Genomic DNA, 23,133 nt, shown 5'->3' on the forward strand with positions numbered 1-23,133 from the left:
TTGTAGCCCTTTTCCCTGATCCCTGGGCATTTTTTAGCGTAGAGTTTGGTTTTATTAAGCGACACCAGCCATAAATTTCCCGCGCCATAGATAAAAATTCCCCACTGCCTTTCACATGAGCTAATCCCACTATTCCGTGAAACTCCGGCCACACTGCCTGGAGCTGGCGGTTGAGCGGTACGAGCTCACAAAGGAAATCTTTTGGTTCGGCCAAATTGTAGCCAATCGTCGGGGGCACCGGTTGGGAAAGAGGATTTGCAGTGGCAAAGAGGAAAAATCAGCAGCATTTGAGCTTTGTGACGTGATTGTTGTCGTCCACATAGACCGTCAGCCGGTAGTGCTGCCGGTGGTTGTATTCGTCCTGTTCGTCCGGGTGCAGGATTCGGTATGGCGATGGCAGGTTGCGCTCGTATGCCTTTCGCGTTTGCGGTATGTCGTCCTCGCGCTCGTCTACCACCCAATTTTCGTGCAGATACCGGTTCATTAGCCGAGGCGACCAGTAGAACCGCCGGCATTCGTCGCCACGGATTTGTCCAGCAACACCAGCAATATCGCAAAGAGCAAGAATGGCAGTGAGAGATAAGAGAAGCGAATTAGTCATTGCAACGATTTTTTGTAGGTTGATGAGAAAAGTATACGGACAGTTCAACAAGAGTCCTCACAATTCAACCTCACCGAGCCTGGATTTATACATGGCCGTTGTTGTTAATAATAGACATCTTGCACACTATAGCATGCTATTTTTCGAGGCATATCTCTCAATATCGCAATGCAGGAAGGCAGTAATGCATTGGTTCGTGTACCTAGAGCATCTTGCGATGGTGCAACTGCGCCGAAAGCGATCGAGCCGAGCCGACCCTGATTGATGTTTGCATATGAAGTCAATGAGTGCTAGGGTAGAGGACATTAGTAGCCTAGAGGCAGCAACCCAAAGCAAAACGTAGTTGCATTGCAAGGTCTTCACTGGAGATATCTGTGCGCTTGCAGCTTGCTGAGCTGCCTGGCTGCAGGAGTAGTAGAAAAGTGGGGTTATGGAACTTCAATGATGGCCATTCAGCTGGCTGCCTCATTAAATCGCTCGACATTGTCGACCACCAGACAAACAGCCTGGCCACTGCAGCTGCTGCGAGGGGTAGTTGCACCAGCTGTTGTTGCGAACTTGACTGCTGCTTCTACCGCCGCTGCTGCTGCTTCTGCTGCTGCAAGCGATCTTGGACGAAGCATATCAAAGTCGTCGCCAGGCACGTCGATGGTATAAAACACAGGTGAGATCCAGCAGTTCCAGCAGTTCTCCTCAAGCTACCTACCAGCATACAGCTCTTTCTCTTGCCGCTAATCAATCCCAATCCTTCGCCACCCTCCGTCTAAGCGTAATCTTACTCCTCAATCATGCGTACTGCCGCCTCGTTCCTTGCCATTGCCTCTGCTACCGCCTTTGCCCAGGAGATCGGTGCCACCGACGGCCCCAGCATCGTCTCGGGCTCCAACGCCATCTCAGCTCCAAACGTCAACAACGGCTGGCAGGCCGAGGGCTCCTTCTTCTCGGGTGCCGATGGCGGCCACGGCAGTCTGTTCAACAACATCGTCGGCAGCTCGTTCTCAACCGTGAACAGCAACAGCCTGTCCAAAGGTAACATCATCAACAACCCATCGTTCACCTCGGTTTCCGGCAACGACGGGTGGACCGCCAACGGCGATTCCAACCAGCTCGGCCCCGTCGGGAACTTCTTCGGCCATGGATTTGTCCGCCGCAGCGGCGACGTCGTCTTTGCCAGCAACCACCACCAGCTGAACCGTGCTCCAGGCTTTGTCCACCCTGCCTTTGTCCACCCAGCCATCGTTGGTGCGGTGTACAGGCGCAGCAACGACGTCGTGTTCGCCAACAACCATCACCAGGCTACCGTTGCTCCAGGAGTTGCCGCTCTGGGAGTTGCCGCTCCGGGACTTGCTGTTCCTCAGTTTGTCCAGCCGGTTTTTGGGACTGCTGCCCCGCAGTTCATCCAGCCTGTGGTCCAGCCAGCTTTTCAGCCTGTGGTCCAGCCGGCTTTCCAGGCTGCCCCAGTCGTTGCTGCCGAGCAGAACGGCCAGAAGGCAACCGTCATCCAGAACCAGGCGTAGCTCCTATTCTCATCACTAATATCTGGCCGTGCTGAGCACGAGCCCATTGCACTTGATGCTCTTCCAATATATCCTGCATTCATATCACCAATCACGCAATGCAAGCCAATGCTGCCTACGTCATAAATGTCGACACACGCTATTGTCATCATCCTGACCAACAATTCACGAGCTGAGCAATGGCGCAACAGCAGTAGTCAGACCCCCGCCTCTCCTCGATTACGTGCAGTTGGCTCGGCTTCATTTCAGAAACCGCACCGCATTGACAAAGAGACGGTCCTAGCCCAAAGAACAAATGCTGCGCACGCTAGCGACGGGGAGCGGTGTGGTTTGTTTGCGGCGTGGTTGTTCGCGGTGTGGCGATATCTGGCAGATAATGGCCACGACAAAGCCTAGCAATTGTCACAGAAACAAGCGGACCAGCCCTCGCCAAGTAGACATCAATTGGCAGAGACACAGCAACAGCCTTGTTGGTTGACCAACAGTAATGCAGACCATTTGCGTGACCGGCGAAACAAGGGAGCTGTAGGAGAATGGCTCCTACCGGCAATTGTGCTAACGCAAACTTTGAATCCCTACATCACAACCAGCTCTAAAGGACAGTCTAAAGGACAGTCTAAAGGACAGTCTAAAGGACAGTCTAAAGGACAGGCCCGCCTAGTCCCGGATCTCTGGTATAAAACCAGACCAGTCGCAGCCGGAGCCAGCCACCGCTACAAGCTACTGATCTCTACCAGCTCTTACTCCTCACGACTAATCCCTCGTCAACCACAGACTACAAATCTCCAACCATGCGTACCGCCACCACCTTCATTGCCATCGCCTCTGCCTCGGCGATCGGCCAGGAGATTGGCTCCACCGACGGCCCCAGCATTGTCTCAGCCCCCAACGCCATCTCAGCTCCGAATGTCAACAACGGCTGGCAGGCTGACGGCTCGTTCTTCTCTGGCGGATCCGGCCAGGGCGGCAATGCTTTCACCAACATTTTCGGATCGTCTTTCTCGACCGTGAATAGCAATGATGTATCCAAGGGCAACATCGTCAACAACCCATCGCAGTCCCATGTCAAGGGTAACGACGGCTGGACTGCAAACGGCGATTCGAACCTGCTTGGACCCGTCCAGAACACATTCAGCGCTGCTGGGTTTGTCCGTCGCAACAGCGATGTCGTGTTTGCTGACAATGCCCATCAGGTGAATGTTGCACCGCAATTCGCCCACCCTGAGTTCGTCTCTGGCGGCTTTGCGCCAATCGGCGTTTCTGGCTTCGTGACTCCTGGCTTCGTTAACAACGGTGTTGTCAGCAGCGTCTTCAAGCGCAACGGTGATATCGTGTTTGCTAATGACCACCACCAGGCCAGTACTGTTGTTGGCACTGCCTTTGGCATTGCTGCTCCGCAGTTTGTCCAGCCCGTGTTTGCTCCAGCCTTTGTCCAGCCCGTGTTCACTCCTCAGTTTGTCCACCCAGTTGTCGCCGAGTCCATTGCTGCCCCAGTTACAGCTTCTGCTGTTGTCCCGGAGGTTGTTGCTCCCGTCACTGCAGCTCCTGTTGCCAGTGTTCCTGTTGCTGCTGAGCAGAACGGACAGAAGGCCACTGTCATCCAGAACCAGGCCTGAGTCAAATACGAATACTGTTATCATATAGTTGAGCTACATTAGCTGATAATTAGATATAGCTTGTATCCCAACCCAAATACATCACATTCCATGTATTGCGCACTCAACGCTATGCAATCGTCTATATATTGGTATATGTGGCACACTGAAATGGGAAATACATGTCATTGTTGTCGCATTGTTGACGTCTACGACTGTCTAGTTGTTCCGAGCATGCACTTGGTACCAACGTTATTATTGTTCGAGTAGGACTGGTTCCACAATGTTGGCTCTTCCATCTATTCTGCCAGTGGTGGTTTATTGTGCGTTTTGTAAATGACATTTTTGTCCACAGTTTTCTTCGAATATTTGTTTTTAATTTCGCAGAAATGCTGGCACCACAAGCCACGGAGCAGAGTATAAAGGCAGCCTGTCTCTCCAAAGCATCATGGATCCAGCAATTATCCTTCAACCGAGAATCTGCTGCTCTATCATATGAAGCTGTTTGTACTAGCACTTGCCACCCCTGTTTTCTGCCAGCAACACGGGGTTTCAATTGGAGCGCGCGTCACCGATGAATCGCTTGGAATTTCATCTCCAGACATTAACAGCGGATTTGGGAGTATTGGGTCAGTACTCGCTTCCGGCGGCGTGCCTGAAGGGTTCGTTCAAGGTTTATCTGGCGAATTCCAGCTCCAAGACGGCCTGGCTCCATTCCCCGGGGCCCTGGGTGGCGATACTGGATTCGGCAAGAGAGCCGGCCTAGTTGTACCTGGGCATGTTGAGATCGGGCCTGGTGGCCAGCGGATCCCCCAGTTCACCAACATGTTCTTTGCAAGTCACGAGCATGTCGCCCATCTTGGGGTCCAGCCTCCGTCGCTTGGCCTAGCTCCACCCCACCTGGCACGTCGAGCCAGAGTGTTCCGTTGAGGATACCGGGTAGCTGAGAATAGGTCCTCCTTCACACCTTGGTCGGAGTTGAAAGCATATCTGGTGATGGTACTGTTAAGGTAGCCATGGGGGAGGGTCCTATACTGTGAAGTCACTGGCTTTTAACTTGTGATTTCCCAAAGAATAATACCCCTCCTTGTGCTGAAGCCGTAAATTGATCAGCAGCTGAGTACCAGAGAATAGACGACCCTTTCGGACACACCAGAAACACTTGCCCTGAATGCAGTGAGTCAGGGCTTTTTCTTTCATAACATTCATTTCGCGTGTGTTTTTCTAGTTTTCATTATTCGCATTTTAATTTCTCCACTATATGAAACCCTCCAAAATGAGTGGCTCACGGCGACACGTCAATTTAGTAGCCGAAGAGGACACCGCTGGTACGTGGCAAAGCGGCAAGGTGGCTATCGACCCAGCGCTTCTCAAGCCGCTTGAGCAACTCGAGTCCAGCAAGGCCACGGAGCGCACACACGGGATACAGCAGATAGCCGAGATACTCGCCGAGGAGTCGCAGCGAGAACAGAGCACAATCATGGACACGCTCAGTGAAGAGGTCTGTGAGCATATTGTATCGTGGACCGCGCGTATCCTAATCAAGGAGTCGCAGGTGTTCATCAATAGGCACGGCCAAGACGGCCTTGACTTGTCGCTGGCGGGCCAGCGCATGGCCAGCAGGATCCAGTCGCAGTACTCAGGCCATGTGCGGCATATCTGGATTGCCATGATTCCGCATGTATCGGGCAGGCTGGCGAAATTCATGGCGAAGCATATCACGCAGGCATTTGCGGACGATCCGTCACTGGTGCCGGTGCTGGGACTGGACTATGGCAAGGTGTTAAGGGCGTGGGTGGCGCATCCGCCGCATCTGCGTGGCTGCGGGGATAAATTGGTCCTGGCAGTGGTTGGTCTGTGTATTCGGTTCCTGAGAAGGTTTGATAGTGTGGCAGAGTCGCAGGACTCGGCAGCCTCGGCAGCAGCAGTGGTGCCCGGGGATGTCGAGTATGCGGCAACTCTGTCAGCAGTGGTGAGCAGCGCGAACCCGGCGCGAATGGCCAAGCTTCGGGAACCGGTGATGGGGTTTTGTGCCGAGTTCCTGTGCTATTATGAGCGCGAGAACCCGTGCCATATGCATATCATCGATACAGTCAACGCGGTGCTAATTGCCCTGCCGGACGATCAAGCGATTGGGGATTCCGAGCTCTCCATGAAGCTACTGTCGCCATGTCTGCATCTGTGGTCGACGCGGTCCACACATACAAAACACTCGGTGCTGCGGTGCATCCGGATCCTAACCAGGCTCATATACTGCAACCTGGCGGACAGCGACGACGGCTGGGCGCTGCTAGAGATGGCATTGAAGACATTGACGACGGGGTCGTGGGACAAGTTCCGGTTCATGTCGCTTCCTCGCGCGCTTCTTTCGTTGTGGCCGATGGTACATTGTAAATCGCGACCGGGGCGCTCGGTGATGGAGTACTTGCACACGACACTGGATCCATTCCAGTACGGGTTCTTCGACACAGTGGGATTTTTGGCAGTCAAATTGCTGGACCGTGCCGACCGGTCGCAGGACAGCCAGGGGTCGCTTAGGCGGCGGAAGCGCATGCGCACCGGCCATACGTCGCTGTCGCGGCTCCTAGCCACCCTTGGGTCGGCCGAGGACAGCGGCATTGCGAATGCTCGCGGAGCCGCACAGGTGGTGTGGTTTATCATCTATATGTATCCGGAAAGCATGACGAAAAGGCGTTACCAGGAGTGCTACGGCGCACTGGTTGGGGTTCTTGCTGGCGATAAGAAGCAGCCGAGCGAGCTGGTCGAGTGGGTTCTGGGGGCGATCCGTGCCCTGGACTCATTGGACACACAGCCAAAGCCGCAGTGCAATAGCCTGATGGTCTGGAGGCATGCATTGGCTGGCATTGAGGCGGAGCTGTGCGGAGTTGCAGGACTGGTTCTCGATATGTTGTGTCGGGGCGCAGTGGCTGACGGGCTGCAGAGCTGGGAGCAGGCGGCCAGCGCTTTGCATGTATGCGGGCAGATTCGAGACCCAGATTACGTGCAGCTTGCAGTTATACTTGCGCCGCGGCTTGCTGTGCTGCAGGAGCTAGCGGCCAGTGACGAGGCGATCGGCGGTGCTGTCAGCAGAGCCATCATGGGTCTTTGCGACAGGGCAGTGCAGTTGCATTGGCCTGGTAATTTGTTCGTCAAGGTGGTGGGGCGGGCTCTGGGGCTAGGGGGACTTTGCTGTCGGCGGTCAGTGGAGTATGCATCGGATATGGCAGTTCCTGCGGCGGCATGGGGGTTCGAGCTGCAGTTCGACCAGGCCCTTGATGTTTTGGATGCGGTTACAGCCGATCAAGCAGCGACATCGCGGCTTGTTGATCGCATATTAGCTAGTGGCGACCAAAACACATGCGAGAAATATCTTGGTGGCAGAAGGACCTGCCAAACGCCGCTGTCTGCTGAGCAGTGGTGGCTGGTAGCGCGCAATTTGCTCGAAGCCATGACCAAGGCAGTTGCGGACGAGACGGTTCAGGCGATCCCCTGCATAGCCCATGTCGTGTGGCAGGCGGTGGAGTTCATAGCAGCGGCACTCAATCCTGGCAACATCGACGCAACACCCTCGGAATCCCGGGCTAAGCGGCTTGCAGATGAATATGCGCAGCTGCTAAAGTCACTTGCAGGCTCGGAAATGCATCTTGATCTGGTGTGCCAGGCACTCAGTCTCACGCACGGCTGGACGCAAGGTGTGCATAAGCACCAGCCAATGCTAGCTGGAGTGCTTCAGTCACTGTTTTCATCTGCGAACTCACAGACGCTATGTAATATCTCTGTCGGTGGCCAGTTGGGGGCAGTGGCAGGTGCACAGAGTACGGAAAATAGCTATGGCGAGTCATCGGAAACCTTGACCATTGACCCGACTCAGCGGTCGCTCAGTCGGCGCGGGAAAAGCCAGACAGGGCATTTGTGCGAGACGCGCATGCGATGCTTCTCCTGTGATTTGCATCCGGAGCCGTGGCGCTGGCTGGCGTCGGTTGTCAGCGTGGTGCACATGTCTGGAGAATGCATTGGGCTGGCAACAGCGCTTGAGGAAGCAATCACAGGCCTGGACGACACATCGTTCCTTGTAGCGTGCGAATTTATATCCGACTGCGTTATACGCGCCGGTGCAGCCTCGGGGCCAGCCGGACAGAAACTGGTGGACCGGGCACTCGGGCTCCTCGACAGCGACGCATTGGAAATGCCCACAATGCACGCGGTGCTTGTTACAGTCGCCCGTGTGGTGCGGTGTTTTGCCCAGGAGCATAAGGCGGTGGACAACGACTTGGCGCGGTTCATTGCGTGGTTGGCGGTGGAGGCCAAGAATGGGCGAGTCGACGTGTGTGTGGAAACGGCGTTTATTCGGCTGATTGCCGGGCCGTGGAGCCGCAACGAGCATGGCTTGGGCAGAGCACTGTCAGCCTTGGAGGGTTCCGGCGTCGATGTGCTGACGGACTGCGTGCAGATGTCGCCCGGGTTTGGTGCGCGCTTGGCGGCTGAGGCTGAGCTCGCTGGGCACCGGCTGCGGCTCAAATTCATCACAAAGGATGGTGCCGTGGTGTATGAAATGGCAGGCACCTCGGGTAGCATCAGCAACCTAGTGACACGCGACCTGGGCCTGGCGATGCTGGTGGCAAAGTCGCAGTGTGTTGTTCCTGGAGCACTGGTGATTTTGCTTAAGCAGCTCACAGCGGACATGCATGTGGTGTCGAGTCTCTGCCATCGGCTATTGGCGTATATTGCGGAGACTGTCAGCGGTACTGATGTGGTGACGATGTGTTCCCGGTATGTCCCTGAGCTACTGCGGATAGACAGAGACGTGTTTGGCACTTTGCCAGCGGGGCTCACTAGCGGCGACCCGGAGTTTGGCGACCGGGTGGTGGCAGAGTTGGCAGTGGATCGTATGGTGGAGGGTGATATTGCGAGGGCCGGGGAGTTGGTCAGTGATCTGGCTCCAGGGCTCCGCAACTACTGTCTCGAGCGTCTGTTTGCACATGCCTTGGTGATATCGGCGGCGGATGTGGACCGGTATGCGAAGATCCGCGAGGAACTGCTGGTTCCGAAGTTCACGTCTCTTGTTCTCGAGGATCTTTTAACCGATCGGTCATCCGACCTGGTGTTCCAGTTGCTGCGGTTGGTCTCGATCAAACAGCTTGACATTGGCCAGCTTACGTCTGCTGGCCGGATTTGCGCTGGGCTTGCAGAGACCCAATATGCCAAAGTCAACATGCCGCAGTGGAGTGTCTACTATGGCCGTGCGCCGGTTATTGGTGCGATTGAGCATATTGCGCGGGCTCATGGCGCGGGCTCGGTCCACGAGTACCTGACTGGCGCCCGCGTGTGCGAGTTAATCACACGGCTTCACTTGCAGCTCGCGCAGACACGAGTGGGGTACGATCGGCAGCGACTCCTGGCAGCGGTCCTTTTGCTCATTGACATGGTATCGAGTGAGGTAGCAGGCAGCGATGTGGTGCAGATTTCGGCGGCGCGTCTACTTGTCAATGCGTGGAGTGGAGCTGAGCATGTGCAGATTGCATGTGCATGCCTGCTGCTCGATCGCTGTCCGCGCGACAGGTTCAGCCAGTGTGCGGTGGATCTACTGGCAGGCATGGCTGATTCGCTGCTGCGGCAAACCAAGCACAGTTTGTGTTTTGCGGAGGTATTCGCGGCTGTCATCGACGCGGTGGCCAGGGCTTACCCGAGCGAATCCGGGGGTCCATGGCTAATGCTCGGGTCAGCTCTGGACCAGATCGCTGAAATGGTCAGCCACCGGCCAGGGTTTGTTGTCACTGTTGCGGCAGTCAGGGAGTCTGATGATCGCATGGGCCTGGCCGACATAGCCGAGTGCGCGACGCGGTACCTAAGGCTCGAATGTTATGCTGGTGCGTGTGCGGAGATCCTGGTTGAATGCACTGAGCGGCTGCTGCAGCTGACAGTACCGGAGGATTCGCCGGGGGCTACCTCGCTAGGTAAGCTTGATCTGGCGGTATCTGCCGTTGTGAAGCTCACAGAGGTGAAGCAGGCAGTCGACAGGCACATTGCTGGGTTTGTCGGCGACCAGATCGCGAGGGAGCGAGTGCTGGCGCCGCTAATGCAGAGTGGGCTGCTGCTGGAGGTGTTTGAGCAGCAAGCAGGCAGTCAGGCTCAAGGTAGCTGCGATGATGTCGGCGATGACTTGCCATGGCTGGTGTGCCGGACATTCCGGCAGGCGACAGACCTTGAGGTTGTATGCCAGGCCATCAATGCAGCGGTGCATATGGACGACCCAACCGACAAGCTCGGAGACAGCGACCAGCAGATCTTCTCGAGCCTGCACCTGATGCGGTCGATACCACGGCAGCCGCAGGCATTGCGGTTCGCGACTCAGTTCGACGATGCACATCTGCTGTCGCTGTGTCCGGAAAGAGCCACGCCCAGCCAGGCGCTATGCCAGCTCACATGCTCGTTGGCGTCGCGGCCCGAGTGCACTGGTGAAGAGTACCCATTGGGACTGCTCTCGGTTGACCCGAGTGTGGCTGGCCCGCTGCTGCCGCGGGTGCTGAACCGGGTGCTGCGGGCAGGCCAGGCAATGCGCAGCGAGGTGGCTGGGTTCCTTCTGGACCTGGCGCACAACTGGCGTGAGGAGTCGCCGCAGCTGGCGCGGGAGATCGTGGCGCGGATGCTGCAGGTGCGGCGGTTGGACGCCAAATACACGGATATCCGCGAGTTTCTGCAACTGGTGCCCTTGCCTCTGTTTGAGCTGGCTGCACTGGCGTCCCGACTGGATATGCCTGAGACAGCAGTGTTTCTTTTGGAATGCGACTTGACGTGCTCGGATGAAGCGAGACCGCGGCTCGATGAGCTGACAAGCGATGCGCGTGCGCTTCTGATGACATCGTATCAGCGGCTAGGCAATCAGGCGGCGGCGCGGCTGCTGACCAGCGTGGCAACCACCAGCGATGTGATGCGGCGGTGCTGGAATCAGGCCGATTGGCGCACTTTGCTGATGTACCAGGAGGCCGCCGGTAGCGACAACAATGGGCTGGAGATCGGTAGCACATTGGTGCAGCTGGGCATGCTGACTGCGGTAGCGCCGGAGAGCCATGGCGACGCGGCGTTTGCATCGGCGTGGCGGCTAGCCAAATGGGAGGTTCCTGGAGCGCCTGTTTGTCCGGCGGGCACCAGTTCGGTGTTGCTGGGCGGCCAGCTGAGCACCGAGCAGACGCTGTTTAATATCTTGAGTCTGCGGGCCCACGGACAGACAGCGGCAGCGGAGCGGGCGGCCCGCCAGCTGCTGGTGCGGGAGGATAGCACCGGTGAGCGGCGGGTGGGCAAGGCTATCGGCTTACTGATGCCGCTGATCACCAACAAAGCCCTCGAGAACCGTGATCTCCTGGTGACCGCCAGGATCGTCCGGTCAGTGCTGGACCGTGTGGGCACCGATCGGCCTGGCAGGGATCAGGAAACGCTGTATCTGCTGAACCTGGCGCTGCACGAGATCTCGGTCTGCGATGCCATGGCCCAAACCCAGGCGCTCGATGTACCGGCAGTGTTTGCTCAATACAAGGCGGCTGCGCTGCAGGCTTGCAATGTGTCGCGCCGGGCCCACAACTGGCAGACGGCCATGAACCACGTGTTCCGCTTGAAATCTCTGGCGCCAACAGAGGACCTTGAGCTGCGCTTGTGGGAGGCTGAAGTTCTGTGGGAGGCTGGCAGCCGCACGTTGGCCATCGAAATGCTGACGCAGCACCGCCGAGAGATCACAGCCGGGGACCGCATGCTGTTGGCGCGCGTCACGCTGACTATCGGCGAGTGGATGGACTGCCAGCGCATCGAGCGGCCGGCGGTGCTGTGGGAGGAGCACTTCAAAACGGCCGCTGCGCTCCTGCACTCGGCACAGCCCACAGCGTGGACCAGCAAGGCTCTGCATGTCCTGGCAACCTTTGCCGAGCGCCAGTGCGAGGAGCTGCTGGGCTCTATGGACGACGAGGCGGCCATCACCGTGCGCATGCAGAAGCACAGCGAGCTGCGCGCGTGTGAGCTGGCCATCCGTGAGTCTCATGGCTCGGAGCAGGCGCGGCTCCGGGGCATTCTCCGCCGGCTCGAGGCCCAGGTGGCCGAAGATGAAGCCGAGGTCCTGGACATGCGGTCGCAGATCTCGGGCTTTCTGCGGATTGCTGTGTGGGCCTTTGCGCGCTGCCTTGAGAGCTCCGGGTCGTTCGACAGCAGCGTCTACCCACTGGTCTCACTCCTAATGACCCATGCGTCTGCGCCCGAAATGGCCGAGACTCTGGCCCAGCAGACCGTGGACCGGATTGCCAGCGCCAAGTTCCTGCCGCTGGCCCACCAGCTGTGTGCCCGGCTGAGCACTGACGAGACCCCGTTCCATCTGGTGCTGAGGCGTCTGGTGTACCGCATGGCCGTCGAATACCCGTATCACATCATCGGCCATCTGTTTGCCCTGCGCAACGCCAACCGCACATCGAGCGCTGCCTCGAGCAAGCGCAGGGAGCGCACAGAGACCGATGACATGGAGGAGAAACGGTGCAAGGCTGCCCAGGGCATTCTGCTGCAACTAAAGTCCACTGATGCCGAGCTGCGCAGCATCGTCGATGCCATCGACCAGATGTGCGAGGTCTATATTGAGCTAGCTGTCAGCGCTGTTCCCGAAAAGTACCGGAGCTCGAAGCTGGTCAACAAGATTATCGGGTTTGGCAGCAAGATGCGCATTTCGCGGCTTCTGCATGATCTGCCGCAAAACATCCCCGTGTTCACTGCCCGGCCCACGATCGGCGTGCCCGGCGACTACACCTGCGTGCCATTCATCTCATCCATGTCTGAGGGGTACTCGCTGGCCGGTGGCATCAATCTGCCCAAGATTTTGCGGCTTTTGGGCTCCGATGGGCAGCGGTACAAGCAGCTGGTCAAGGGCAAAGATGATATGCGCCAGGATGCAGTTATTGAGCAGCTGTTCCAGGTCATCAACAGCTTCATGGCGCCTGCAGACCGGCTTCATATTCGCACCTACATGGTAGTGCCGCTGACCAAGCGCTGTGGTGTGCTGCAGTGGGTCGACAGCACCATGCCCTTTGGCGAGTGGTTCCGCGAGAACGAGTCTAAATACCGCCCTGACGCGCCCACCACCATGCAAATGCGCGCCGCCGTGCATAATGTCCACAAACAAAAGGACGTGACGCCAAAGCAGAAGCTCGACATCTTTTCCCGCGTGTGCGCCCAGGCCCCGCCCATCTTCCGCTTTTTCTTCTACAGCATGTTCTACGATGCCCAGACGTGGTTCGAGCGCCGTGACGTGTATATCCGGTCGGCAGCAGTTTCCTCAATGGCCGGCTGGGCGTTGGGCATCGGCGATAGGCATCTGCAGAACATCCTTGTGGACACCCGCACTGCTGAGCTGGTGCATATCGACCTGGGAATTGCCTTTGATCTGGGCAGATTGCTACCGGTGCCCGAATTGGTGCCATTCCGTCTGACCCGCGAAATGCAAGACGGCATGGGTATGTTTGGCCTGGAGGCCACATTCAAGGAGAGCTGCCGTGTCGCCCTAGACAAGATGCGCGAGAACGCCCGGGTGGTCATCACTATTCTGAATGTGCTCAAGGTGGATCCACTCTACATGTGGTCGTTGATCCCGCTGCGCCGCGACAAGATCGAACGGACCGCCAGCATCAACAGCACGAGGATGTCGTCGCAGCCCAATGCCGCCCTGCCGATGAATGCTGAAGACAATAAGGAGGCAAGCCGGTCCATCCTGCATGTGGGCAAGCGACTCAATGCCAATATTAGCGTTGAGGGGCAGGTTAATGAGCTTATCCAGCAGGCTACTGATCCGAACTCTTTATCCAGGATGTTTGAGGGCTGGAGTGCTTGGTACTAAGACTGTGCTAGCTCAAATGGAAATACATATTCATGACAGCATGGGTACAAAAAACTAGAGGAGATATTCAATTTTAATCTACGCTCACGGTTCTGCCAAACAGCGCCCGCCGAACCCAATCCGTAGCCACCGACATGCTGCTGCGAACCGAGAACAGCTCCCACAGGCAGTACCCCTTCCACATCACTGAGGTCAATGGCCCACCAACCGTAATGTGCTGGTTGAAGAACGGCAGCTCAGCAATCGCCTTCTCCCCACCAATATACGCCAGCGAGCCATTAGACACGTACTTGAACGGCTGTGCTCTTTCCTCCATCTGACAAAACGTGTCAGTGACCGACCTGTCCCTTGCCATCATGTTCAGCGACCTTGACAGCCACTTGCCTTGCTGCGAGGCGACCTGGGCCAGCGGTGCATTCTCCGTCACCGTGCAGTCGCCCAATGCCCAGATATCCTGGGCGCCCTTGACTCTCAGATACTGATCAATTACCAGTCCGCGGTGGTTGGTCTGCGCATCTGGTAGCTTTTCGCGCAATGTGTGCGCAAACTGCCTAGCGCGGATTCCCGCTGCCCACACCAGCGTCCCATACGGCAGCTCCTCGCTGGTGCCATCAGGGTTCTGCACGACCACCACCTTGTCCTTGACCTCCTTGACCATGGTGCTGGTGCGCAAATCGATGTTGTTCTTCTCAAAGATCGCTTTCGTGTACTCGCTCAGTCTCTTGTCGAACGACGACAAAACATTGGGCAAGGCCTCGATTAGCGTGATCCGGAACTTGCTGGCCAATTCGGGCACCCACCGTTTCATATCCTCAACCATGAAGTCATGCAGTTCGCCAGCATACTCTACGCCCGTGGGCCCGCCGCCCACCACAACCATGTGAAGGAGCCTGCTGCGCTCTGACTCGGTTATATTGTCGAACGAGGCATTCTCAATGGCATCTTTGAGCCGCCGCTTGATCTTGCTGGCGTCGGTCATCTCCTTCAAAAAGCACGCATACTCTTCGACACCCGGTGTACCAAACGTGTTGTATGTGCCGCCAACCCCTACCACCAGGTAGTCGTAGGAAATCTTAGTCTTTAGGTTGTCGGAGCCGGATGAAACCGCCTGTGAGGTGCGCTCGAGCACCAACTGCTTTTTGGCGACATTGACGTCTGTGCACTCGGCCTCGTAGAACTTCACATTGCGCTTGCCGACGATGTGTCTGATGGGCTCCATGATCGAGCGGTTCTCGGTAGTCCCGACTGTGCAGCTGGGGAGCAGGGGCGTGAACAGAAAGTAGTTGCGCGGCGATACCACCACAACGTTGAATTTCTTCGCGTCGATGTTCTTCAGGATCGTGGCCGATCCCCAGCCTGTGCCCAACAGAACCAGTGTTTTCTTCTGCGGCTCTGTGCGTGGGACGATGGTGGACATTGGACGGGCCCGGAAATAAATGGCGCGCTGCGTAGGGGCCAAGAGTGTAGAACGAAATCTGGGAAGCATATTGGGTGATTTTGTGTGTGCTTGTATTGACGATATTCAGGAATATAAAAACTATGTAGTAATGAGTACTGAGCTTTAATAGGCAAAATGTGAGGGTGAGTTGGCCCTGCCCTTTTATATACCAGGTTTGTCCTCTCACAGTCGGTATGGAGAATATCAACAATTGCATGGTAGCATTTTGGCGTGGTGACGGGTAAGACGGATTATTCCGGGGCGGGGCGGGCTAACGTGTGGGTTACATTGGCTGCGCCAAACAGAGGGAATTTTCGTAAGCATGAAATTCAGGCCAATGGCAGCGGAATGTTTCTCCATCAGCCTCCGCAGTTGTGGAATCGATAAAATTCCGAGTCTGACCGATGTCCCCCCTAAGCCATCCATTTGCTGCAGCCTTGCATGCGCTTATGCGGTTTGCCCTGAGTTGAAGTCGCACGCACAGAGTGGTAGTGGTCCAATTGACTTTGTTATTGCGCTGCTTTTCTTTGGATGACGATATATTATCCGTTTGGCACATACGGATATATGGATGTCGCTATGGATAATATCGGGTTGAATAATTTGCGCCATGGCGCTGGTATATGCCGTCAATTGGACCCATGGCCACCGAGTCCCACGCCAAAACAATTATTTTTTTCGTTTTCTTTTTTGTTAAACATATCTGCTTTTCTGGTGGACTCGGTGGATTGCAGCCTGTGACAGCAAGAGTTGTTTTATTCCTGTATGTGAGATAATGCGCCGCACACAAGACAGCTGCATAAACCCCTTCCGGCGCATTTGAAAATATGCGAGATATCATTTGTGACTGTTTTTCTTTTTTATTTCCTCACTCACGAAAATTCCCCGGATTCCTGAGCATGTGTCAACTGGAAGACGTACTGACAACAGCAGAATGCAAATAAAGGCAGCAACACCTGAAAAGAATATTTGGACCATTGCATTTGGAGAAGAGTATTGTGAGGCACCTTATTGTACTCATGTGCATACTAGAATTGCTCTGCTCGCGATGCGAGCTCAGCTGCTAGTCAGCATGGGTTGACACGTCTATAAGGGCATCACGGCGAACCGGTCATTTGAACGTGTCGGATGGTTGTTGATGCAATGGCGGTCATGGAAATCTCCCATCTTGATGGCCTGCTCAGCGTAGGCGCTTCAGCGCTGGCTCGCTGCTGCTGGCAGCAGAATCGCCTGCTGCTGTACGCCTCTTGCGCGGGTTCTTTGTTGCAGGGGTGGTGCCAGAAGCATCGGCAGCAATGGCCGTAGAACGACAGAACAGTTCAGGAATACTGCCTGAATCACAGAGTGACTGGAAAATGATTCTGAAGTTTAGAACTGCTGCGAGATCGCGGTTCGAGAGCCAAGACGAATAGGCTCGCCTGTATTGTGTCATGTCCCACATACATGACTCGCTTGTACAGCAGAGAAGGCCATGCCACTTCACAGTTGGGTTCTTCGATCTCTGGTAGGGCCGCGGGTTGGGAACATGCCGGAATGTCTGCTGCAGTAGCCTCTGTTGCACCTGATGGCATCTTCGCTGCTTCGCGTGCAGCCTTCTTGGCCAATTTTTTGCCCTTTTCTGCTGCTTTCCTTGCCTCTGTTGCTGTTCTCTTTGCTGTGTTGATCTCTGTAACCTGCTCGCGTGTTTTCGAAATAAACACCTGCTTGAGTATTTGCTTGTCTAAGCGCACATGGCCTGGGATCCATGATGTCCGCAGAGGCAAGCATTGGGGGGGAGACTTGCCAAGCTGCTCATTCTCGATAAGCTGGCATAGACGAATGTATGCACGCAGATGCTTAAGTGGATTTACCTTGGCATCATAGTATCGGCTGTCTTTGGCGAATCTGTACTTGGCATCATAGGCATTAAGGACTGGTGCCAGCTTTTTGTAGATTGCAAGCATCGGTGGGGTGAGCACACTGAGATCAGGGTGTCTAGAGGCAACTGCCTGGCGGAGCTTCTGTGCAGGTGTATAAATACACACTTGACATGCATTATTGAACTCAGCCTTGGACACATTGCCTATTGTACTGTGCAGTGTGTTTTTGCGGCTGCGAATATCAATCAGTTTGGCCAGAATACGCTGTAGGCAAGTGCCATAGAACAACACAATGTTGTTCTTGTATGCTGTCATCAGCTCGGTATCCACGTATGTTGCTACCTGATTCATGTTGTGTACGCCATGTAGCTCGATATCACCATTATGTATTAGATAATCATAAATATGGTATCTAATTACATCACCGAAATCTGCGCTCGACAGTTTTGACTTGTCCTTCCGGTTGACGAAGTCCTCGGCAGATATGGTCATCTTTGCCTTCAGGTTGTGATAAATAAATAAATAAATGGAACGAAAAAAACCCTTTTTCACAAATGTTGCTGGATCAAAAGCATCATCGTCAGCTAGTTGATGGAGTAATATCCATCGTGCAAGCATGTATGTATGCTCTTTGATGATATTGACGCTGTGTACAAACTGCTCTAGGCGGGGCAACATAGAATCACAGAAACCAGTACTACCAAGTGATATCTTTATGACAGTAGTGCTGCAGGTAATATTCATTTGAGAAATTCAATAGGCAAAACAAGAAGAGAAACGATGCTGTTCAGTTTTGCTGTATTGCAGATGCATAGCATTAAGAACTTTATATTAAAAATGATCTGGCTTGCATGGTTCTTGGGGCCTTTAGCACTGATACAGTCTCTTGAATCAGTCTATACAGACTGGATCCATTGTGGCCCAAATACTACTGCTTACGCATGTTCATAAGACAAATTAATTTATGAGATTAATCCACAAATATTGCATGACCACTAGAAGAGCTATATGGCCTTATTCAATAGGTGCTCATGAATGAATATCCTAAGGGTGTTGCGCAGCCGGTGATGACCACCATGATGACACCATGGAAGTTATCAGGCCGACCGACAATGAGAGCAGCTCTTGCGCTGAACCAATGGAGATATCTAGTGAAGACCTGTGACCACTACAATAACAGCTTGTCACGTTGGTTTCAAGATCAAAAAAGAGTTTAAAGAGCAATTTATCCAAACTCGCTTGGAGGTTTAAAAGTTTTATTTTTTTAATCAATTATGAAGGTTCTAGCAGACGGTCGGACACTTTTTGGGTTATAAAATCTTATATGTAGGTAGGTAAAGATTAGCGGAATGTAGCTCAACTATATGATAGCAGTATTCGTATTTGACTCAGGCCTGGTTCTGGATGACAGTGGCCTTCTGTCCGTTCTGCTCAGCAGCAACAGGAACACTGGCAACAGGAGCTGCAGTGACGGGAGCAACAACCTCCGGGACAACAGCAGAAGCTGTAACTGGGGCAGCAATGGACTCGGCGACAACTGGGTGGACAAACTGAGGAGTGAACACGGGCTGGACAAAGGCTGGAGCAAACACGGGCTGGACAAACTGCGGAGCAGCAATGCCAAAGGCAGTGCCAACAACAGTACTGGCCTGGTGGTGGTCATTAGCAAACACGATATCACCGTTGCGCTTGAAGACGCTGCTGACAACACCGTTGTTAACGAAGCCAGGAGTCACGAAGCCAGAAACGCCGATTGGCGCAAAGCCGCCAGAGACGAACTCAGGGTGGGCGAATTGCGGTGCAACATTCACCTGATGGGCATTGTCAGCAAACACGACATCGCTGTTGCGACGGACAAACCCAGCAGCGCTGAATGTGTTCTGGACGGGTCCAAGCAGGTTCGAATCGCCGTTTGCAGTCCAGCCGTCGTTACCCTTGACATGGGACTGCGATGGGTTGTTGACGATGTTGCCCTTGGATACATCATTGCTATTCACGGTCGAGAAAGACGATCCGAAAATGTTGGTGAAAGCATTGCCGCCCTGGCCGGATCCGCCAGAGAAGAACGAGCCGTCAGCCTGCCAGCCGTTGTTGACATTCGGAGCTGAGATGGCGTTGGGGGCTGAGACAATGCTGGGGCCGTCGGTGGAGCCAATCTCCTGGCCGATCGCCGAGGCAGAGGCGATGGCAATGAAGGTGGTGGCGGTACGCATGGTTGGAGATTTGTAGTCTGTGGTTGACGAGGGATTAGTCGTGAGGAGTAAGAGCTGGTAGAGATCAGTAGCTTGTAGCGGTGGCTGGCTCCGGCTGCGACTGGTCTGGTTTTATACCAGAGATCCGGGACTAGGCGGGCCTGTCCTTTAGACTGTCCTTTAGACTGTCCTTTAGACTGTCCTTTAGACTGTCCTTTAGAGCTGGTTGTGATGTAGGGATTCAAAGTTTGCGTTAGCACAATTGCCGGTAGGAGCCATTCTCCTACAGCTCCCTTGTTTCGCCGGTCACGCAAATGGTCTGCATTACTGTTGGTCAACCAACAAGGCTGTTGCTGTGTCTCTGCCAATTGATGTCTACTTGGCGAGGGCTGGTCCGCTTGTTTCTGTGACAATTGCTAGGCTTTGTCGTGGCCATTATCTGCCAGATATCGCCACACCGCGAACAACCACGCCGCAAACAAACCACACCGCTCCCCGTCGCTAGCGTGCGCAGCATTTGTTCTTTGGGCTAGGACCGTCTCTTTGTCAATGCGGTGCGGTTTCTGAAATGAAGCCGAGCCAAATGCACGTAATCGGGGAGAGGCGGGGGTCTGACTACTGCTGTTGCGCCATTGCTCAGCTCGTGAATTGTTGGTCAGGATGATGACAATAGCGTGTGTCGACATTTATGACGTAGGCAGCATTGGCTTGCATTGCGTGATTGGTGATATGAATGCAGGATATATTGGAAGAGCATCAAGTGCAATGGGCTCGTGCTCAGCACGGCCAGATATTAGTGATGAGAATAGGAGCTACGCCTGGTTCTGGATGACGGTTGCCTTCTGGCCGTTCTGCTCGGCAGCAACGACTGGGGCAGCCTGGAAAGCCGGCTGGACCACAGGCTGAAAAGCTGGCTGGACCACAGGCTGGATGAACTGCGGGGCAGCAGTCCCAAAGACCGGCTGGACAAACTGAGGAACAGCAAGTCCCGGAGCGGCAACTCCCAGAGCGGCAACTCCTGGAGCAACGGTAGCCTGGTGATGGTTGTTGGCGAACACGACGTCGTTGCTGCGCCTGTACACCGCACCAACGATAGCTGGGTGGACAAAGGCAGGGTGGACAAAGCCTGGAGCACGGTTCAGCTGGTGGTGGTTGCTGGCAAAGACGACGTCGCCGCTGCGGCGGACAAATCCATGGCCGAAGAAGTTCCCGACGGGGCCGAGCTGGTTGGAATCGCCGTTGGCGGTCCACCCGTCGTTGCCGGAAACCGAGGTGAACGATGGGTTGTTGATGATGTTACCTTTGGACAGGCTGTTGCTGTTCACGGTTGAGAACGAGCTGCCGACGATGTTGTTGAACAGACTGCCGTGGCCGCCATCGGCACCCGAGAAGAAGGAGCCCTCGGCCTGCCAGCCGTTGTTGACGTTTGGAGCTGAGATGGCGTTGGAGCCCGAGACGATGCTGGGGCCGTCGGTGGCACCGATCTCCTGGGCAAAGGCGGTAGCAGAGGCAATGGCAAGGAACGAGGCGGCAGTACGCATGATTGAGGAGTAAGATTACGCTTAGACGGAGGGTGGCGAAGGATTGGGATTGATTAGCGGCAAGAGAAAGAGCTGTATGCTGGTAGGTAGCTTGAGGAGAACTGCTGGAACTGCTGGATCTCACCTGTGTTTTATACCATCGACGTGCCTGGCGACGACTTTGATATGCTTCGTCCAAGATCGCTTGCAGCAGCAGAAGCAGCAGCAGCGGCGGTAGAAGCAGCAGTCAAGTTCGCAACAACAGCTGGTGCAACTACCCCTCGCAGCAGCTGCAGTGGCCAGGCTGTTTGTCTGGTGGTCGACAATGTCGAGTGATTTAATGAGGCAGCCAGCTGAATGGCCATCATTGAAGCTCCATACCCCCACTTTTCTACTACTCCTGCAGCCAGGCAGCTCTGCAAGCTGCAAGCGCACAGATATCTCCAGTGAAGACCTTGCAATGCAACCACGTTTTGCTTTGGCCTATTTATTCCAGAATTTTTAATTGACTTCAAATATTGTAGTCGTACAAAATTGCGCCGCCAGAACGGGCCACGCTCTCGATCTGGTCATCAGAGTAGTTTAACACACTGCGCATGACATCCTCCGTATGTTGCCCAAGCATAGGTGGCGGTAGACGCACGCCAACCTCTGAGGTGGAGTACTCGACAGCAGGGCCGACCAGCTTGAGAATGCCTGCAAATGGATGCTCGACTTCTTTGACAACCTGCCGTGCAACTAGCTGCGGGTGCTCAAATGTCTGCTTAATTGTGTTGACAGGCCCGAACGGCATGCCGCTTCCCTCCAGCCGAGAAACCAGATCGTCAGTCTTCCAGTCGCTCAGCGCCTCAGTGATCAGGGCAACGAGCTCATCGCGGTTCTGCACGCGATCTGCGTTGGTCGCATACTTTGGGTTTTCAAGCAGATCCGGTCGGCTGATGGCGTCGGTGAAGATCTTGTACTGCTTGTCGTTGCCAGCTCCAATGCAGATGCTGCCGTCTTTGGTCGGGAACACCTGGTAGGGGACGATCGACGGGTGGCTGCTGCCGAGTCGGCTGCTCTCCTTGCCTCCTACCAAGTAACTTGAGGCAATGTTGGCCAGGACCGTAGCCTGTGTCTGCATCAGCGACACGTCCAGGTGCTGGCCGACATTAGACTTTACTCGCGACAGCAGAGCAGCTAGGATTGCGCTGTGGGCGTAGATGCCTGTGGTCACATCGGTGACAGCCACGCCAACCTTGACCGGTGGCCCGTTGGCCTCGCCAGTAATGTGCATGAGACCAGCCTCGGCCTCGATGATGGTATCATATCCTGGCTTGTTTGCATAAGGCCCCGACGAGCCATATCCTGTGATTGATGCGTAGATGAGCTTCGGGTTGACCTTTTTCAGGTCCTCATAGCCGAGCCCGTACTCGGCCAGTTTTCCGGGAACGTAGTTCTCAACAAAAACATCGGATTCCTTGGCCAGATCCAGAATGACCTGCCGCCCTTGTTGGACCTTAATGTCAATGGCAATTGAGTGTTTGTTGCGGTTGGCACACAAATAATACGCACTCTCGCCCTTGAACAGGGGTGGCTGGCGGTACAAGCCACCCTTGGATGTCACACCCTCAATGGCCCCAACCTGCTTTTCATACAGCTTGAATGGAGGACCCCAGGCACGAGTGTCGTCGCCGCGCGCTGGGTGCTCGACCTTGATGACCTCTGCGCCGAGATCCCCGAGGAGCATCGTGCAGAAGGGTCCGGCGAGGACGCGCGTCATGTCAAGGACACGAATTCCTGTCAGTGGACCGACTGATTTAGTTGCATGAGTGGCCAGCAGACGCTTCGGGAGTGTCATGGTGACCGGATGGTTCCTCGCAGCGCCGAACAGCTGATGTACGAATGGCATACTTGAAATAACCGTAGATGGGATATCAACATTGAGGAGAGGTTGGTCAGATGCATCCTCTGACCGGTCGACCTCTATATAAACCCACTGTTCTGTACATGTCACCCGCAATCCTGCTCCCAGGGGTCATAGCTCTTGACAATGAATTCTGCTCTGCCACAACCACTCTTGCTGGAGCCCAATAAGGCCAGATGGTAGAGTATAGCGTGAGAAGCAGGACATTGCTTTGGCAGAATGCCGAGGCGTGCCATGCTAGACAATAGCGCCCATGCGTCTTCACACGCAATGTATATCGCCAGGGCCAGTGCTACCCACATACCCAAACTGCCTATCTGCTGATTTGCTCACCACCAGAATTTCTTAAGGGCTAGGTGTTGGTCCGCTGGCTCTCAGACCCAAAACACTCGCTGGTATCTACGGTCAAAAGGTAAATTGCGGTATTCATATGAGCAACAATATTGCAGTGGCAGCTGTAGCTAGATGTTTGTCTGTTGCGCTGCTCTGGTGGCGCTGTTGACGTTATTTTCCAACCAGTTTCCTTGTTCTCTCAACAAATATGGACAAGGAATTGCTACAGCCACAGCACATCCATCTCCCTCCCTCCCTTTCTTGTTATCCATTTTTGCCAAACGAAGGCGAGATGAATATCCTTTTGTTTACG

At 54.9% G+C, this 23,133-nt stretch overlaps 11 protein-coding genes across 11 annotated transcripts; 5 read left to right on the plus strand and 6 right to left on the minus strand.

The window, feature by feature from the left end:
* Positions 1-76: 76 nt before the first annotated feature.
* DL89DRAFT_266652 (uncharacterized protein) lies at positions 77-856 on the minus strand. Its single transcript, XM_040887161.1, has one exon. It carries the CDS (start codon positions 599-601, stop codon positions 278-280), a length of 324 nt encoding a protein of 107 aa, XP_040744012.1. The 5' UTR covers positions 602-856; the 3' UTR covers positions 77-277.
* A 451-nt stretch (positions 857-1,307) lies between these two features.
* Positions 1,308-2,118, plus strand: DL89DRAFT_321934 (uncharacterized protein; the record flags this gene model as incomplete). Its single annotated transcript, XM_040891311.1, has 1 exon — positions 1,308-2,118. The coding sequence occupies exon 1, from the start codon at positions 1,390-1,392 to the stop codon at positions 2,116-2,118; it is 729 nt and encodes a 242-aa protein (XP_040744013.1). The 5' UTR covers positions 1,308-1,389.
* Positions 2,119-2,191: 73 nt separating this feature from the next.
* DL89DRAFT_134304 (uncharacterized protein) lies at positions 2,192-2,657 on the plus strand. Its single transcript, XM_040883343.1, has one exon. It carries the CDS (start codon positions 2,245-2,247, stop codon positions 2,512-2,514), a length of 270 nt encoding a protein of 89 aa, XP_040744014.1. The 5' UTR covers positions 2,192-2,244; the 3' UTR covers positions 2,515-2,657.
* Positions 2,658-2,857: 200 nt separating this feature from the next.
* Positions 2,858-3,744, plus strand: DL89DRAFT_266653 (uncharacterized protein). The gene has a single exon (XM_040887162.1). It carries the CDS (start codon positions 2,910-2,912, stop codon positions 3,732-3,734), a length of 825 nt encoding a protein of 274 aa, XP_040744015.1. The 5' UTR covers positions 2,858-2,909; the 3' UTR covers positions 3,735-3,744.
* A 437-nt stretch (positions 3,745-4,181) lies between these two features.
* On the plus strand, positions 4,182-4,931 carry DL89DRAFT_266654 (uncharacterized protein; the record flags this gene model as incomplete). Its single annotated transcript, XM_040887163.1, has 1 exon — positions 4,182-4,931. A coding segment is annotated over exon 1 (429 nt), but the record flags the coding sequence as incomplete, so codon positions are not given.
* A 7,579-nt stretch (positions 4,932-12,510) lies between these two features.
* DL89DRAFT_222448 (uncharacterized protein) lies at positions 12,511-13,572 on the plus strand (the record flags this gene model as incomplete). Its single annotated transcript, XM_040884584.1, has 1 exon — positions 12,511-13,572. One exon carries the CDS (start codon positions 12,511-12,513, stop codon positions 13,570-13,572), a length of 1,062 nt encoding a protein of 353 aa, XP_040744017.1.
* A 5-nt stretch (positions 13,573-13,577) lies between these two features.
* DL89DRAFT_266655 (FAD/NAD(P)-binding domain-containing protein) lies at positions 13,578-15,127 on the minus strand. Its single transcript, XM_040887164.1, has one exon. It carries the CDS (start codon positions 15,056-15,058, stop codon positions 13,646-13,648), a length of 1,413 nt encoding a protein of 470 aa, XP_040744018.1. The 5' UTR covers positions 15,059-15,127; the 3' UTR covers positions 13,578-13,645.
* A 3,120-nt stretch (positions 15,128-18,247) lies between these two features.
* On the minus strand, positions 18,248-19,134 carry DL89DRAFT_266666 (uncharacterized protein). The gene has a single exon (XM_040887165.1). The coding sequence runs from the start codon at positions 19,080-19,082 to the stop codon at positions 18,258-18,260; it is 825 nt and encodes a 274-aa protein (XP_040744019.1). The 5' UTR covers positions 19,083-19,134; the 3' UTR covers positions 18,248-18,257.
* A 199-nt stretch (positions 19,135-19,333) lies between these two features.
* On the minus strand, positions 19,334-19,800 carry DL89DRAFT_134330 (uncharacterized protein). The gene has a single exon (XM_040883344.1). It carries the CDS (start codon positions 19,745-19,747, stop codon positions 19,478-19,480), a length of 270 nt encoding a protein of 89 aa, XP_040744020.1. The 5' UTR covers positions 19,748-19,800; the 3' UTR covers positions 19,334-19,477.
* Positions 19,801-19,873: 73 nt separating this feature from the next.
* Positions 19,874-20,602, minus strand: DL89DRAFT_292124 (uncharacterized protein; the record flags this gene model as incomplete). The annotated part of the gene is made up of 1 exon (XM_040890260.1): positions 19,874-20,602. The coding sequence occupies one exon, from the start codon at positions 20,600-20,602 to the stop codon at positions 19,874-19,876; it is 729 nt and encodes a 242-aa protein (XP_040744021.1).
* Positions 20,603-21,035: 433 nt separating this feature from the next.
* DL89DRAFT_266667 (CoA-transferase family III) lies at positions 21,036-22,509 on the minus strand. The gene has a single exon (XM_040887166.1). It carries the CDS (start codon positions 22,419-22,421, stop codon positions 21,093-21,095), a length of 1,329 nt encoding a protein of 442 aa, XP_040744022.1. The 5' UTR covers positions 22,422-22,509; the 3' UTR covers positions 21,036-21,092.
* Between the last annotated feature and the right edge of the window lie 624 nt (positions 22,510-23,133).

Source organism: Linderina pennispora (genome assembly GCF_002104995.1).
Source record: "Linderina pennispora strain ATCC 12442 chromosome Unknown DL89scaffold_5, whole genome shotgun sequence".
Lineage (NCBI taxonomy): Eukaryota > Fungi > Kickxellomycota > Kickxellomycetes > Kickxellales > Kickxellaceae > Linderina > Linderina pennispora.

Coding starts and splice junctions, on each gene's coding strand:
- DL89DRAFT_266652 (XM_040887161.1), bottom strand. CDS start 601: ATGACTAATTCGCTTCTCTTATCTCTCACTGCCATTCTTGCTCTTTGC.
- DL89DRAFT_134304 (XM_040883343.1), top strand. CDS start 2,245: ATGTCGACACACGCTATTGTCATCATCCTGACCAACAATTCACGAGCT.
- DL89DRAFT_266653 (XM_040887162.1), top strand. CDS start 2,910: ATGCGTACCGCCACCACCTTCATTGCCATCGCCTCTGCCTCGGCGATC.
- DL89DRAFT_266655 (XM_040887164.1), bottom strand. CDS start 15,058: ATGCTTCCCAGATTTCGTTCTACACTCTTGGCCCCTACGCAGCGCGCC.
- DL89DRAFT_266666 (XM_040887165.1), bottom strand. CDS start 19,082: ATGCGTACCGCCACCACCTTCATTGCCATCGCCTCTGCCTCGGCGATC.
- DL89DRAFT_134330 (XM_040883344.1), bottom strand. CDS start 19,747: ATGTCGACACACGCTATTGTCATCATCCTGACCAACAATTCACGAGCT.
- DL89DRAFT_266667 (XM_040887166.1), bottom strand. CDS start 22,421: ATGACACTCCCGAAGCGTCTGCTGGCCACTCATGCAACTAAATCAGTC.